Below are 15519 nucleotides of genomic sequence, written 5' to 3'. Positions count from 1 at the left end.
GAAGAAGCAACAAAGAGCAAAAGAACAAGGATGTGACGAACACATGTTTAATCCTTAAAATCAAAACTAGTAGCAGTACACGTAATCAAGAAGCACCATGCGTCTCTTAAATGTAAAATGAGACGTTATTGATTGATAGATATTAGATAGATCCAGAAGTCAAACTACTTGCATGTGGCAACAAGGACTCTTCTAGGAGGGAGGGCGGGCCTTCTACCATGAAGCAAAGCGAAGTTATCAAAGAAGAGAACGTCACCCTTCTCCCACTCGAATTGGATGCTCTCTTCTTCAACGATTTCTTCACATCTCTTGACTACATTTTCTGGGATTTCTGTCCCGTCTGCCATCATGGCTGAGCTGTGCTCCTTCCCATGCATGCCCACTAATGTGTTAAACCACGTTCTCCTTCCTTTTCTTCCATCAAACACCTTTGTTAGAGATGCCGGGCCTAATATTGCCTTCACCGACCCATTTGGCAGCCACTCCATGTCCATCCCTAGTGCTTTAGCCCTGTCACAACAATAACTTCCATATGGGATTTACATTTCAAGTGCTCTAACCCTAATCATAATATAAAGGATATATGTGAAGAGTGTTAGAATACTAATTAAATGATTAAATTTAACATTTTCTATCAGCTTAAGTTTTTAGAATAATTGGTGATTTAGCATAGTATCATAATAGAAGTCTTAAGTTCGAACTTCGTAATTGATAATATGATTAGTTTAGGTAGGGCGGCAGGCCTACTATAGGCGCCATGTAGGGATTTGTGCTTGAGATCACGATCTACAAATTAACACATGAGCAGTGAGGTGAGATTTGAAACCCTACAACGAGAGGGGAGACAAGTCAATTTGGGGCCATCAAACCTTGCAACTAATGATAATGCCCTATAGAGTAAAGGGAAGCGTGTGTTGTCACACTACCTACTTCCCAAAGGTGGATAAAGGACAGGGCCAGACACATCAAAGCGATGATCCTAGAACGAATTCGCCACTAGACTAGTGATTTAACAGAAAGAGCACAATCATACATTTCCTAGCTATATTGAAAGCTCAAGCAGCTATACATATATGAGAAGTACACTATACACAACCACGAAGTAGTAACTTTCTTATGCATTGTAGATTGTTTATACCTTCTCTCGGCTTCTGCGGGATCCGATGTCCCAAATACATCCTCCCAGCCTCTACCTCTCATGGAAGGTTTATCATTCTTGCTAAGAGCCGTGAGCGTGTATTTTAACCGCTTCTCCTCCATTTCCTCCATAACATTTGGAAACTCCTTTAGCATCATTTCTGTTACACGGAAGCTGGGAACGAAGGGCGTCTGTCCACCTTCAAGGGCTGGTATCTCACAGAAAAGAATTACCTTTCCTGGAGATTCCTTAATCTGATCCGTTAGACATAATAAAGCTTATCACACATGTTCTTTGGTCAACTCTTACAACTTCACATCTAAATTATATATTTGAAGATCGAGTATTAATGCTAGCTATATACTACATTCATGTCTCACAAATATTTCACTATGTTGGTGTGGCAATATATATATATCACAAAAAAATAAAATAATATTACTAAAAATAAAGTTTTTTGAGAATTGTGGTAATTAACGATAACTTTAATTACCAAAACCATTTCATGGTGGTAGTAAATGGAGTCGGAGAGGGGTCCCTCGTTAGCCGTCCATACTCGTTTGTAAACATGTTTCCTCGGCGCTGGCCCGAAATAACGAACATCATCCCAGCCGAAGCTTTCTAAGATCTCATTGAAATCCTGGGCGTTGTTAACGTTGTAGCCTCGAAGAAGGACAGCACTGTTCTTGATGATCATTTGCTCAAACCACTCCTTGTTTTCTTTGACAGCAAAGAGAAGGGAATCCATGTCACCCTTGTTCGGCTCCGGAGGTTGTAGCACTAGTGGCATGGTTTCACCATCCACCACTTTTTGGCCCTCACATTTTCCTACCTTAAAGGCCTTGCAAGAAAATTCCATGGCTCGATATTGTTTTCGTTTACTGGGGTTAATCACTTGTATATATGACTATGGCCCATGGGATTATATATATATTTGAAGAGCAACGCATGGATCGGAACGAAACCATATTGGTTTCCTCACGGGTTTTCTCAATATTCTTCATGTCATTTTATAATTATCACATGGCCTCTGCCGTCTTACTACAAAAATAATTAATGGAGTGATCTTTTATATGTTTGTCCTGACCCCAGAGGGCTTCTACCGTCTTACTACAAAAATTATTAATGGAGTGGCCTTTTATATGTTTGTCCTGACTCCTGAGGACAGGGTTGGCCCAATAGTTTTTAGAGCTTTAGGTGAAACCTTTAAATGGAGCTTTAATTTTTTAAATATTTGAATATTAAATAATATTTATTTTAATATTATTGTTATTATTTTTTTATTTAAAAATTATTATTCTCCCTAAAATACTCTATCTAAATCTTTTGAATAAACTAGTAATTTTCTATTATGCTTCTTCCCATTTGATAATTTCCGTATATAATATGTACTAAAAAATGCTTAGAGTTCTCATCTTTAGGAAAATCTATATTACTATTTTATTGGACCCATTTTCTACTAATAAATCCCTTAATTTTGCATCAATATTTTTCTTTTAGCCTGAGTCATAAATATTTGTAACAATAAAGTTTTTTTTTTCCTATTCAAATGAGGAAAGGGATAGAGTTAGATACTATTCAAATATTTATACCAATAGACTTAGCTATATCAATAGTATTTTCATTATCTTCTAATTCTTTTTGATGAATTTCTTGTTCATTTACAAGTTTTTCACCTAAATTATCCTCTATATTTTGTTTATTGCTAATAACAAATTTATTTAGAGCTCCTCTTTGAGATTCAATCAGCTTTTCTACCTTTTTTTTTTTTTTTTTTTTTTTAAGTTTTTCATATCCAGATGCATATTTTTTGGTAGAAATATTTGATTAAAAATATTAAAAATTAAACAAACACGATATATATATATATATATATAATAGAACAATAAAACTAGTTGTAGTTTTATTGTTCTATTTTTTACTGTACAGCCAAGGAAGCATGTTGTGGACCTTGTGAGTTGTGGTTGTTGTGCAGTGAAAGCATGCTAAGGGTCTCAATATTATAAAAAAATAAAATTATTTTTTTAAAGCATGCTGAGAGCCTTAAGAAAGCATGTTAAGGGCCTCATTATTACAAACAAATAACATATATATTTTTTTAAAGCACATTGAAGGCCTCAAGAAAGCATGTTAAGGGCATTGATATTATAAACAAGTAATAATATATTTTTTAAGCGTGTTGAGGGTCTTAAATTTTTATGCAATTTTTTTTTTTTTTTTTTTTTTTGCCTTAGGAAAAAAATTTGGGACTTAAGAAATCGGGGCTCTAGGCGCCGGCCTAACTCGCCTAGCGGTTGGACCGGCCCTGCCTGAGGATGATGCCCCGACCGGAGCCGCCACAACAATTTGAACTTGAGGTCGAATAATTAACCTTGGGCTTGACATATATATGGTGATCAGAACATTCCCAATTAACAAACTTGTAATTCTCTCTCTCTCTCTCTCTATATATATATATGTGTATGTATGTATTTTGAACAAATATATGTAAATATAACAAAATAAGAGCAAAAGAACAAAGATGTGCTGACCACATGTTTAATCCTTAAAATCAAAACAAGTAGCAGTAACCAATTAGAAGCTCCATGCGTCTCTTAAATGAAAAAGAGACATTGATTATTGATTGATAGATAGATATATATTAGATAGATGATAGATCCAGAGATGAAACTACTTGCATGTGGCAGCCAGGACTCTTCTGGGAGGAAGGGCGGGCCTTCTTCCATGAAGCAAAGCCATGTTATCAAAGAAGAGAACATCACCCTTCTCCCACTTGAATTGGATGCTCTCTTCTTCAATGATTTCTTCACATCTCTTTGCTACTTTTGTTGGGATTTCTGTCCCGTCTGCCATCATGGCTGAGCTGTGCTCCTTCCCATGCATGCCCACTAATGTGTTAAACCACATTCTCCTTCCTTTTCTTCCATCAAACACCTTTGTTAGAGATCGCGGGCCTAATATTGCCTTCGCTGACCCATTTGGCAGCCACTCCATGTCCATCCCTAGTGCTTTGGCCCTGCGACACAAACTTCCATATGAGATTTCAATTTCAAGTGGTCTAACCACGGATTCAGATTTTCAGCTAATGTGTCTTTACAGCCCGTCCTCCTGTTTGAAACTTGTTCAGATAGGTGAGGTCTTAGATAGGTGAGTCCCATAAAACTCTTTCACATTTACTACCTAAATTGCTATTAATTAAGACAATAAATTTGCTTAGAATCTCTAACCCTAACCCGAATCATAATGCATGTTGGTACTAAAATCAGATGAATAGACTTATTTTAAGTGATAAATCAACTACACCCGCGTGGTAAAAAGATAATTAATATAGGTTATATATGGATATTGATTGATATTGATTTATGTCAAGTGTGCTAGAATATTAATTAAACGATTAAATTCATTATTTTTCATTAGCTTAAGTTTTTAACGTAGTATCTTAACAGAAGTTTTGAATTCGAAATATTATATATAACCAATATATAAGCTTTTAAGGGCAACACTAACATGATATGCATAGGCATTAAGTGATAGCTTCCTTATGCATTAATGTAGATTGTTTATACCTTTTCTCAGCCTCTGCGCGATCTGAGGTTCCAAGTGCATCCTCCCAGCCTCTACCCCTCATGGAAGATGTATCATTCCTACTAACAGCTATGAATGTGTATTTTAGCCCCTTATCCTCCATTTCCTCCACAGCTTCTGGCAACTCCTTTAGCATTCTTTCTGTTACACGGAAGCTTGGAACGAAGGGGGTCTGTCCACCTTCGAGGGATGGTACCTCACAGAAAAGAATTACTTTTTTTGGGAGATTCCTTTATCTGACGAGTTAGAGATAATAAAGCTTGTTAAAAGCTTCCCATATATAACGCCACTTAAAACATTCCAAGTCCGCCAATATATATGAAATAAGTGTGAATAATATTATTACTCATAAAATAATGTTACTTTTCACACGCATTTATTATACCCCATGAAAAGATGGAATATGATTTCTCCAGTTCAAAATTGAACTGAAGAATATTCAGTTCCTAAAGCCATAAATAGGACACATGTTCACTAACCAAAAATAATAATAAAAATAAAAATAAAAAGACTAAGGGTGGTTTGGCCACCCCCTAGGGCCAACCTTTTTTTTTTAAAAAAAAAAAATTAATGGGGTGGCCCTAGGGGGTGGCCGGACCACCCCCGTTGGGCCGGCCGGCCACCCTTAGTTTTTTAAAAATATTTTCTAATTTTTTTAAAATCTAAAATAATATTTTATTATTATTTTTGGTTAGTGGACATGTGTCCTATTTATGGTTTTAGGATTTCTAAGAAAAAATTTAAGCCATAAACTGGATATTCCCTAATTCATTTTCAATTGGAGAAGATCCTATTCCTAAAAAGATAAGCTAATGTGATAAATTTTAAGTGACCGCTTAAAAAAGAAAAAAGAAAAAAGTGATTCAAAACACATCATATCGACTTGCCAAATCTATTAGTGTGATAAATAGGTGTCACGTCTGATAATTATATACGACTTACCAAAACCATTTCATGGTGATAGTAGATGAACTCGGAGAGGGGTCCCTCGTTAGCCGTCCATACTCGTTTGTAAACTTGTGTCCTCGGCGCTGGCCCAACATAACGAATGTCATCCCAGCCGAAGGTTTCTATGATCTCATTGAAATCCTCGGCATTGTTAACGTTGTAGCCTCGAAGAAGGACAGCACTGTTCTTGATGATCATTTGCTCAAACCACTCCTTGTTTTCTTTGACAGCAGAGAGAAGGGAATCCATGTCAGCCTTGTTGGGCTCTGAAGGATGTAACACTAGGGGCATGGTTTCACCATCCACCACTTTTTGGCCCTCACATTTGCCTACCTTGAACGCCTTGCAAGAAAATTCCATTGCTCTGATCTCTCTCTCTCTCTCTCTCTCTCTCTCTCAAAATTGCTTATTGTGTTTGTGGGGGTTCTTCATTTCTATCAATTCTCTATGGGATTATATATGAAAAACAGGTTGGTTTGGTCATTGGTTTTTTCAATATTTGTTTGGTTTGGTAGCTAGAGACTTGTTGCCGCCTTGCAACAAAAATAATGGAGTGGAGCTACCACCAATTTGTCGTAGACATATGAACTCTGACGATGAGGTCCAATAATAAACCTTGGGTTTGACAAATGCTCGCATGGCAGTCTTGAGCCCTTTTGTCCCAAGTGCATAAAAAGAAACGATTGTCCTTTTTGTAATGCTTTGTATAGAAGATGCAGGGGCGGACAAACATATATATGGTCCTGGGGTCTTCCGCAACTCAAACAATTTTGAAATTTTTTTATAAAAATATTACTTTTTATACTATGGTCCCATCATATGTTTAATTTTTGACTCCCCATATGACATGTCTATTCTTATGTCAAATCTTTTTAATTTTAAACTCGGGATGCGTCTCGAACATGCTTTGATTTTGAAGTAAAACATCTATAAACTTGACTTTTAAAAAGCACAAATACACTTAAGACTTGTTAGTTTTATTTTATATAAATGTGTATACATGCACATAAATAGACTATAAATATTTATGTGCTTATTATTTATTAACGTAGGTTCGAACTCCCTACACAAACAAGAGATTATATATATATGTATATGGTTATTTATTTAGCGTAATTCAAACTTTCAAATAAAAATTTTGGCTCCCCCAACAAGAAGTATATGTATATGGTTATTTAAAATAATGTAAAAATCAATGCTCTATGCTCTATTAAAAATGTATATTCTTTAAAAATACATGTTATTTTTTTTAAAAAAATATATATATAATTCAGATACCCAACCCAGGAAAACCCAGTACTTTGCTAGTGTACCTAAAATCAACAGTCATGAAGCTTAAAAAAGCCCAATACCATCTGCAATGACAACAAAAAGAATATTAATTGAAGTTAAAGTTAAAAATAAAAAATAGGCCCAAACACGTTCCTTTGTGGGCCCTCCAAGGCAGCGGATATCAGACATGCCATCTTTGGACTCGAGTCATGATCCCTCTACTTGTGAGTGGAGGGCCAGGGGACCCCTTAATGGGCCAAGCATAATTACATAAGCCACTACTACAAAACAAAGAAAAAAAACATAAGAACAGCTTTGTATTAAAGATTACGGAGTATCCATTATTAATGGATTAAAAAGTAAAAATCACCTTCGAGAAGGACGATTTCAATCAATTTAGTTAAACAAAGAGAAAAAAAAAAAAAAAAAACCAAACGTTTTTAAATAAAGGATTTCAGTTTCCAAAGATTGATTGCTTTACTCAATACTCTACTTGGGTAGATCTAGAGCTCGGCTGTCGGTAGCTCCTCAATGCTACCACTATTATACAGTTGAGAGTTGGGAGATTGCTTCAAAGTTCAAACACACATGGCTGCTGTCTCTCCTTCACTAGTCCCACTCCTCTTCTTCGCCAGAGTCTCAGGGCTTGCCGTAGCGGTGCTGGTCCTCTTCTGGGCTCTTGCCTTCAAATCCAGCTTCCTTCCCCACTCATCCTCCCAACAATACCTCATCTTTTCAGTATGTTATGCTCTCTGAGTCTCTCTCCTTGTTTGCATGTGCACAAAAATGAATGGTTTTTTTTTTTTTTTTTTTTTTTTTTTTCAACAGGCTCTTCATCCTTTATTCATGGTGATTGGTTTTATTCTCATCAGTGGAGAAGGTAGTGAAAGAACCCAGAAATTAGAATTTAGAAACCTCTTGTTCAGTATTAGAGCATGAAGAGTAAATTTAGATAATGGGGTTTGTTTGATGCTGTGTTTTTGTGCTTCTAGCGATTCTGGTGCATAGATGGTTGCCTGGTTCCAGGAACTCCAAGAAATCTGTGCATTTGTGTCTTCAAGGAGTGGCTTTGGCTTCTGGGGTTTTTGGGATTTGGACAAAGTTTCAGGGGGAGGATGGGATCGTGGCTAATTTCTTTAGTCTGCATTCTTGGATGGGCTTGACATGTGTCTCCCTCTTTGGAGCTCAGGTTCTCTTCTTCCATTCCCTAAGCTTTACTAATTTTTCTTCATTTATTTATTTTAAAAAAAATTAAGAAAAGGAAAAAGAATGGGAATTATCTAGACTATGAATAATTAGTTTAATTTTGATTGATGCCAATGTGACTCATTAGTCACAATTACCAAACCCTTTTAATTTTTTTTTTTTTTTTCTTGTTTAGATTAAAAAGCAACAAGACTTCATGATTGTTTCGTGGTTTGGTTTCTTTTGAGAGAAGCTAGCTCCTTTATCTTTTTATTAGAATCATGACAAAGCTGTGTCTATGTCAGCTACATAATCAAGGAAAGATGCTTTTAGATGTTTTTGGAAGGAGGAAGCATGTAGGTCATCACTGTCATTGCATCTTCGGATTATCCATGAAATGGGCCCAAATGATATGAAAAATTTCAATTTGTATGCAGTGGTTGATGGGTTTCCTGAGCTTCTGGCACAGAGGAGAGGCGCGTACAGCAAGACTAAGGGTGCTGCCTTGGCACGTTTTCCTGGGCCTCTACACATATGGTTTGGCCGTGGCCACAGCAGAGACTGGGCTACTAGAGAAGTTGACATTCTTGCAGACCAGGAGAAATGTATCCAGACACGGTCCAGAGTCCATGGTTGTAAACGGCCTAGGCCTCGGATTGGCCCTTCTTAGCGGCATTGTCATTCTGGCTGCCGTTTCACCAAAGCACCAAACCCCACTTCCAAATAAACTCGTCTACTCGGATGCCAAGTGCTTGTCGTCTTAAAAAATTGAAAATTGTTTTTACTTTGCTTCTTATTAATCTCATTCAAATAGTGGATGCTTATGTAAAATCTTGTCTAAACGTTATTATATTGTTAATACCAGTATTTACAGTCATTTTACACTCATGTGACGTGTTTTAACTAAATTTTTGTAAGTGACTAAAATAAAAAATTACTTAACACATATATCGCGTCTACTAATATAAAATAAATGTGTACAATAAAAATAATTTGACGAGTGATATAGACGTGTCAAGTATGATGGGATAAAGTGGCTATTTATCAATGTTGTGACATGGAAGATTGATAATGGTAATTTGTTTTTATAAGAGAAATTGCTGGACAGTATACTGTTATTTTGTTTCTATCTTATTTTATTGATTCGAAGAATTTTAAGCAATATTGTCGCCTTAACCACCTCAATGGTTGCACTTGTTGCGTTAGCAACTCTTGTCTTGTTGTGGTTCATAAATATGGGATTTGGCTTAGATCTTAGATGCATTTTTATGAATTCAGATTTATTTTCAAGTATTATATTAAAAATAAAAATAAAAAATAAAAAACGAAAAAAGAAAAAAAGAAAAATTAAATCTAAACCTTAAAAAACTAGGCTGTAAATACAGAAGCAAAAGCCGAATCCCATAAACACCAAACACTGAGCATTTCCAACCCATACGGCGAAACCTCTCTCTCCCATGTCCGATCTCGCCTAACAACACCAGCACCACCACCACCATTATTCCTATATCCCTAAACCCTAAAATCTCCACTCACCCAAAACGCAATCACAAATGTGCTCCTCGTCTTCTTCTTCATCATCTATCTTCTTCCCCACTCACAATCCCTCTCCCCTACTACGACGTCGTACTGCCCCCTCGTTTCTCCGCACTCCCAGACCCACAATCACAAGCCCTACGCCGCCCCTCTATGCCTCACTCGCCGAGAGCAACCTTGAGCTCTCGTGGTCCTCTCCGGACCAGAATGCGAACCACGAGTACGGCGGTTGGGCCATCGTTGACTCTCCGCTCCATAAGAAGAAGACAGGTTTAAATTCCACTCCTTTTCCTATTATGCAAAACGCCCTTTTAGTTAATTTCCTTAAAGATGTGATATATATATATATATATATATATTTTTTTTTTTTTTTCTTTTCAAATTGAGCTATTTTGATATGCAGGCTTGCCTATATTTGTGATTGGTGGAATTGGGGCTTCACTAGCTATTCTACTCGCTGCCATTTCTCACTTCTCACTATCAAGAAGAGGTTCAACTGATATTTTTTCGATAAATTCTAGTTAATTTTTTCTTTTGTTCCTTTTTTTTTTTTTTTTTTTTTTTTGATAACTGGAATTTTTTTTTTTTAATCAATTTGGGCACTTTTTGTTTTATTCACTATCAATTGACATACTGGTGATGGTTTTTAGATGAATATGAATGAGATGGGCATTCGGTGTTGTCTGTTGAGCGTAGTGGGATTGTTGTTTTGTAGGTTTTAGGTTTCAGTTGGGTAGTCCATTACATACTTTGCATGGGATATTAAGTCCAGGTGGAAACAAAGGTGATCATCAAGGCGAAACTACGGGCATTGCTGCAACTGATGCGAGCACTTTGGTGTCTGATTCAACCCCAGAAAATATGCCGCATGCTACTGGTGAGACTGACTTCTAAAAAAAATTTATTTGTATGTTTTAGAGAGTCTTTTAAAAGCATCATTGGAGAAGGGCTTCTGAAAATGCTCTTATTTTTATTTCTCAACTCCAAGTCAAATCTGAAATAATAACCTTGTGCAGAATGTTACTTAATTTTCATTCATAATGACTTTATTCAACAGGTCAACTGCTATCCCACGTCTTAAGCCATATTTGATAAACTCCACAGCTTCTGCCATCTGGGAATAATTTTGCAGTTATGGAGCAGTTCTATTTTCCTATTTTACTAGCTTGGCTAGTTCTGAGCTGCTAAGGACCATTACTATATGATTATGTCTTCTCCTTCATGAGCTAATCTATTCAATATTGACTTGAAGTGAGAAAAAAGGGGAAAATTAAAGGATTTACCCCTGTTTTTTAGTTCTCCGTACATGCTCATCTTTTAAGGTCCTTTATGTTGATTTTAGAATTTAGCATAGTTAGAGTGGCAAAGAGAGTTGGAGCTTCTTCTTCTTCTTCTTTTTTCCTTTCAAATAATTTCGATTGAGCAGCATTCTAAGGTACTTTCTCTGTTTATTTTTCAATGTCCTGATTCGGAACTTGTGTTCAGCATCTATGGGCAAGCTTGACCGTATTATAATACCAGCTGGTGTGGATTCTACTCAACAGGAAGCTTTGTCAGTTATGAAGAAACTGAAGGTTTGCTTCTTGAATCATTGTCTGTAGTGGGATTATAGGAGATCAAAATTTATTATATAAACTGTGTAAATTCTATACTGAATTATATAATTGCGGTATTTAAGTCATTATACTTTTGTTTCTTGCTGTTTATTAGTTTTAAATGCATTAAGGAGTCTGAAGTATCGTGTGTCTCTATCCTAAAAAAAAAAAAAAGTGGGACAAGTCATATAGGACTTCTGAAGCTGCTTAAATGTTTAATATTGGCTTGAGGAAATAAGGAACAAAGGTGAGAGATACATGAAGATTAAATGCATGTGGACAATCTTAGAATATTGGTTAAATTATTGAATTCCCCATTCCTTATTAGTTTAGGGTTTTTGTTATCTTGAAATCAGAGTAGAATCCTGAGTTGGGATTTTGTCTTTATTCTACATTTTCTTAAAGTTAAAAATTTCATGTTAGATCCCATTCATTAAGTGGGTGCCTAGACTCACACCTGAGGGGGACTAAATTTAGGATTTCTTGTTAGTTTAGGCTTTTAGGATAAACGGTAGTTTGTTAGACAGCTAATGCGTAAAATAAACAATAGACTCTAAAGTTCTTCTCCTAAAGGACCATGGACTTCCAATCTATCTTTACTAAAATTGTGATTGACTCCTTATTGTCAATGGTTTGTATGTCTTAAAACCTTTGAATTGCTGCACGTATGACTTTTTTCTATAACATTTAGGAATAATGTTGTATACTAATTTGGATGAAGCTTTGGGTCCAGTTCTCAACATAGATATCCGTATTTAAGGTATACAGATCATTGAAGATGATGTCAAGGCGGATGAGTTGTGCACTAGAAGGGAATATGCAAGATGGCTAGTTCGAATAAGTTCATCATTGGAAAGGTAGTAACTGATATACGCTCATTAATTTAAAGATGTTTGACACATACACATATAGAATTTTGTTAATGCTCTGTTGGTTTGGCTTAGAATTTGTTGTTTGGCTTTAATAGGAATCCAAAGTACAGGATCATTCCAGCAATTTCACTTTCAGGATCCACAGTTGCTGCATTTGATGATATAGGCGTTGAAGACCCAGATTTTGGGCCCATTCAAGGTAAGACTCAATCTGCCTGCTATTTCAAGGGCATATGTTTGAGCCGTTTGTGGGTGAGGGAAGAAAAAGGGAAATATGCTTGATAATTGCTTAATATTGAACTTTGCTCTTGGATTTGGATTTGGCATTCAGCCCTTGCAGAGGCTGGTGTCATTCCCAGCAAGCTATCACAGAGGAACTCCACTGATAATGATTCTGAAGGCCAAGGAGATGTTCATTTTTCCCCTGAGAAGTACGATATGTGCACCACCTTTTTTAATGTTTTTAAATTTCCTTTCCACTTAATAAAACATGTCTGGTGGGGCAGGTTTATCTCTCGGCAGGATCTCATTTACTGGAAAGCCCAGCTAGAGTATGAACTTGTACCAGGCATCATAGAACAGGTAAAGAATATTTCAAATATGATCTTCAATAGATATTGTTTCTGGTGTTAACTTTTGAATAAACATCAAAGTGACACTTCATCAGTCTGTCATTGCTTTTAAAACCTGACTTGTTTACAGTCCAGATATCAAAAACAAAATTGGGTTTTTTGGATGTGAGGGAGATCAGTTCAGACGCAGCAGTGGAACTTTTTATGGACATGTTGGCTGGGGACAAGAGCATACTCAGAAAAGTTTTTGGTAGTCCTCCTCCCCCCCCCCCCCCCCCCCCTCTCTCTCTCTCTCTCCCCCTTCCCCCCTCCCCTCTTATTTTTATGTATGTCCTAACATTAGGTTTTTCGGAGATCAATGACAACATATACATGAATTGTTTCCTATAAATCACATTAGCAAATATGTGCTAAAGAACATTTATTCATATGATTTAATTCCCTGTTTGTAAAATTTGGGGAGCTCTTGTGAATTGCAACCATTCACAGATAAAAGCGCTGCCAATCATTTCCACATGTTATATAAGATATGAGTTACGTAATTTAAGGCTGTCTCAGCCAACTAAGCAAAAAGTAATGTTACTCGTTACTCTTAGGGTCTGTTTAGGGCAAATCCATAAGTAAGCCCATAGAAAACATAGAACAATTTGAAGGTATGAGAACTTGATACTTACCTCTTTTGTGCCAATACCAATGCATAGAACATCAATAAGCATATACCTTTACGCTTGCCATATAGAAATTGTAAGTCTTCATTACGATTTTCTGTGTATATAATCTGAGGCATGCACTCACCTTAATTGAGATCAAGGCTTAGTTGAGTTGAGTGTAATCCGGGGCTTCTGCTAGTCTCCTTCCATGTAGGGAGTTGAGCATTTTATTTTCACATGCTCACACATGCGTTGGAGTGGTTCACATATACTGAGAAAACTGTGTCAAATTTACTATTTGCAGGACACAGCAAGCGGCTTCAACCAAACAAACCTTCAACAAAAGCACAAGCTGCGGTGGCACTGACAAGTGGAAGGATGGTAGAAGCAATTTATACTGAATTAGCTAGACTAGAAGCTGAGAGTTCTGCAAGGCAAGCTCAAATGGAAGATATTAGGTCTGAGTTGCTTGACAGAGGAGATATACAGAGGTTTTGGGATGAGAAGCTGATTGAAGAGAAAACCCGTGGTTTTGAGGTGGAGAAGGTTTATTTTGCTGCTGTTAGTGATTTGGAACAGGAGAAGATTGTTCAAGAGAAAATTTTCGCTGAGCATTTGAAGGAGAAGGCAGCTATGGACTGTCAGAGGCAACTGGTTCTCAGTCTAAAGGAAGAGGTTACTGAGATGTCAGAAAAGCTTGCATCTGAGAGGTCTATGCATATTAGTGAGCAGCATAATTTACAGGACATGTTCAGTGATTTACAGACCAAGCAGGAAGGACTACTTGATACAAAATCTATACTTGAAGCTGAGAAAGAAGCTCTCCGGATTCTTAGGTAATGAAGCAACAACGTGGTATTTTTTATTTATTTATTTATTAAAACAACATATTGGTATTATTCTATTGTAGAGTGCCATATGTTAAGATCATATTGTGTTATAACATAGCATGGTCATCTAGTCTCATTAATGGAAGCATCAAATGCAGATCTTGGGTAGAGGATGAAGCTAGGAAAAGCCAAGCTCGTGCCAAGGTTCTTGAGGAGGTTGGCCGAAGGTGGAAATGGGACAACCAAGCTTGATATTCCTATCCCTTGAGGGCAGAGATTTGTGGTTGCTTGTAAAAATAATTAGCAGAGGGCTCTTTGCGGAATCACTGATTGTTTTATTGTGTACTGAGATTTTCTGTAATACTTTAACAATGTTTGATGTTGAGTGAAATGAGGGATTTTTGTTTCCTCCATTTTTGCAGCATGACAGCCATCATTTATGTTGTTCCTTGTGGAACAGTTATATCTATCTCACTGTTTTGATGATTCGCGTTAACTGGATTGATGATTTTAGTAAAAGTTCATCAAAAGTTCAAATCTTCAATGCACGTGTGAATTACATCCTCTAAGGACAAATGTTAGTTTAATAAATTAGATTGACAGAATTTTGCTCAATCCAGTTTAGAGGAAATTGTCCTTAGTTACTACTAAACCAAAAAAAAAATAAATAAATAAATAAAATAAATAAATCTCCATTTCCCTTTTGTTTTAGCTTTATTTTTATGCATGTAATTTATTTTAAATACTTTAGGCTAGCTGCATATGATGCTGGTTTGGTTAAATAAGGCAGGAATTATAGGAGCCTCTTGGGATTTGGATAATGCTTCGGCGGCTATTGGGGAAAGTGGAATCCACAAAATTCATGTACCAGAAAAACGACTTTGCATTATCATCCACAAAATTATGTAGTCTTGTTTTTTTTTTTTTAAATATCTTGTTGACAAATTCACACGCATCAAAATTCCTCGGCCAAACGACTTGGATATATACACAGATGGATGATGGTTCCTTTTGCTGGACTCTTCTTTTTTTTTTTTTTTTTTTTTTTTTTTTTTTTTTTTGGCGTTTTGACCTCATTCCGTTGGACTTGAAAACATGACACGTATTGCCAATCTTATCATAGGCTCAACCAAATCTATTTTTGTTTCCATATCAAGTCTCTTTCATACTTTAGTATTTCTGTAATATGTATATTTTAAGCTTTTACATTTTTTACTTGCAAAAAAAGAAAAAAGAAAAAAGTAGGGGGCATGAACCCATTCTATATTACTTTATTTTTTTAAGAGGCTGGGCTATCATTTAGATTTTTTAATATTTTTTTCATTGCGTAAACTAA

General features: G+C 36.2%; 3 protein-coding genes and 1 pseudogene across 3 annotated transcripts; 2 read left to right on the top strand and 2 right to left on the bottom strand.

The window, feature by feature from the left end:
- Positions 1-164: 164 nt before the first annotated feature.
- On the bottom strand, positions 165-1997 carry LOC132183630 (clavaminate synthase-like protein At3g21360). Its single transcript, XM_059596990.2, has 3 exons — positions 1632-1997; positions 1139-1392; positions 165-510 (listed from the first exon to the last, which is right to left on the bottom strand). The coding sequence occupies exons 1-3, from the start codon at positions 1995-1997 to the stop codon at positions 165-167; spliced, it is 966 nt and encodes a 321-aa protein (XP_059452973.2).
- Positions 1998-3808: 1811 nt separating this feature from the next.
- Positions 3809-6031, bottom strand: LOC132183662 (clavaminate synthase-like protein At3g21360; annotated as a pseudogene).
- Positions 6032-7374: 1343 nt separating this feature from the next.
- Positions 7375-9016, top strand: LOC132184755 (Cytochrome b561/ferric reductase transmembrane protein family). The gene is made up of 4 exons (XM_059598497.2): positions 7375-7681; positions 7772-7823; positions 7936-8132; positions 8566-9016. Exons 1-4 carry the CDS (start codon positions 7532-7534, stop codon positions 8890-8892), a joined length of 726 nt encoding a protein of 241 aa, XP_059454480.1. The 5' UTR covers positions 7375-7531; the 3' UTR covers positions 8893-9016.
- A 499-nt stretch (positions 9017-9515) lies between these two features.
- Positions 9516-14669, top strand: LOC132184908 (SLH domain protein). Its single transcript, XM_059598699.2, has 11 exons — positions 9516-9934; positions 10068-10154; positions 10380-10541; positions 11150-11238; positions 12028-12116; positions 12227-12330; positions 12463-12562; positions 12638-12713; positions 12839-12953; positions 13658-14189; positions 14342-14669. Exons 1-11 carry the CDS (start codon positions 9682-9684, stop codon positions 14433-14435), a joined length of 1701 nt encoding a protein of 566 aa, XP_059454682.1. The 5' UTR covers positions 9516-9681; the 3' UTR covers positions 14436-14669.
- Positions 14670-15519: the final 850 nt, after the last annotated feature.

The sequence above is a fragment of the Corylus avellana genome, chromosome 7 (assembly GCF_965113065.1).
Source record: "Corylus avellana chromosome 7, dhCorAvel1.hap1.2, whole genome shotgun sequence".
Taxonomy (NCBI): domain Eukaryota; kingdom Viridiplantae; phylum Streptophyta; class Magnoliopsida; order Fagales; family Betulaceae; genus Corylus; species Corylus avellana.
The sequence above is the reverse complement of the archived record's forward strand: the minus strand, read 5'-3'. Positions and strand labels throughout refer to the sequence as shown.

Bases quoted from the DNA above. Each gene is read 5' to 3' on its own strand.
- LOC132183630 (XM_059596990.2), bottom strand. From the start codon at position 1,997: ATGGAATTTTCTTGCAAGGCCTTTAAGGTAGGAAAATGTGAGGGCCAA. The intron at 1,393-1,631 runs GTAATTAAAGTT...CTAACGGATCAG, and splicing joins ACCACCATGAAATGGTTTTG to ATTAAGGAATCTCCAGGAAA. The intron at 511-1,138 runs GTATAAACAATC...TTGTTGTGACAG, and splicing joins CCCGCAGAAGCCGAGAGAAG to GGCTAAAGCACTAGGGATGG.
- LOC132184755 (XM_059598497.2), top strand. From the start codon at position 7,532: ATGGCTGCTGTCTCTCCTTCACTAGTCCCACTCCTCTTCTTCGCCAGA. The intron at 7,824-7,935 runs GTAGTGAAAGAA...TTGTGCTTCTAG, and splicing joins TATTCTCATCAGTGGAGAAG to CGATTCTGGTGCATAGATGG. The intron at 8,133-8,565 runs GTTCTCTTCTTC...ATTTGTATGCAG, and splicing joins TCTCCCTCTTTGGAGCTCAG to TGGTTGATGGGTTTCCTGAG.
- LOC132184908 (XM_059598699.2), top strand. From the start codon at position 9,682: ATGTGCTCCTCGTCTTCTTCTTCATCATCTATCTTCTTCCCCACTCAC. The intron at 12,117-12,226 runs GTAGTAACTGAT...TGGCTTTAATAG, and splicing joins ATAAGTTCATCATTGGAAAG to GAATCCAAAGTACAGGATCA. The intron at 12,954-13,657 runs GTAGTCCTCCTC...TACTATTTGCAG, and splicing joins CATACTCAGAAAAGTTTTTG to GACACAGCAAGCGGCTTCAA.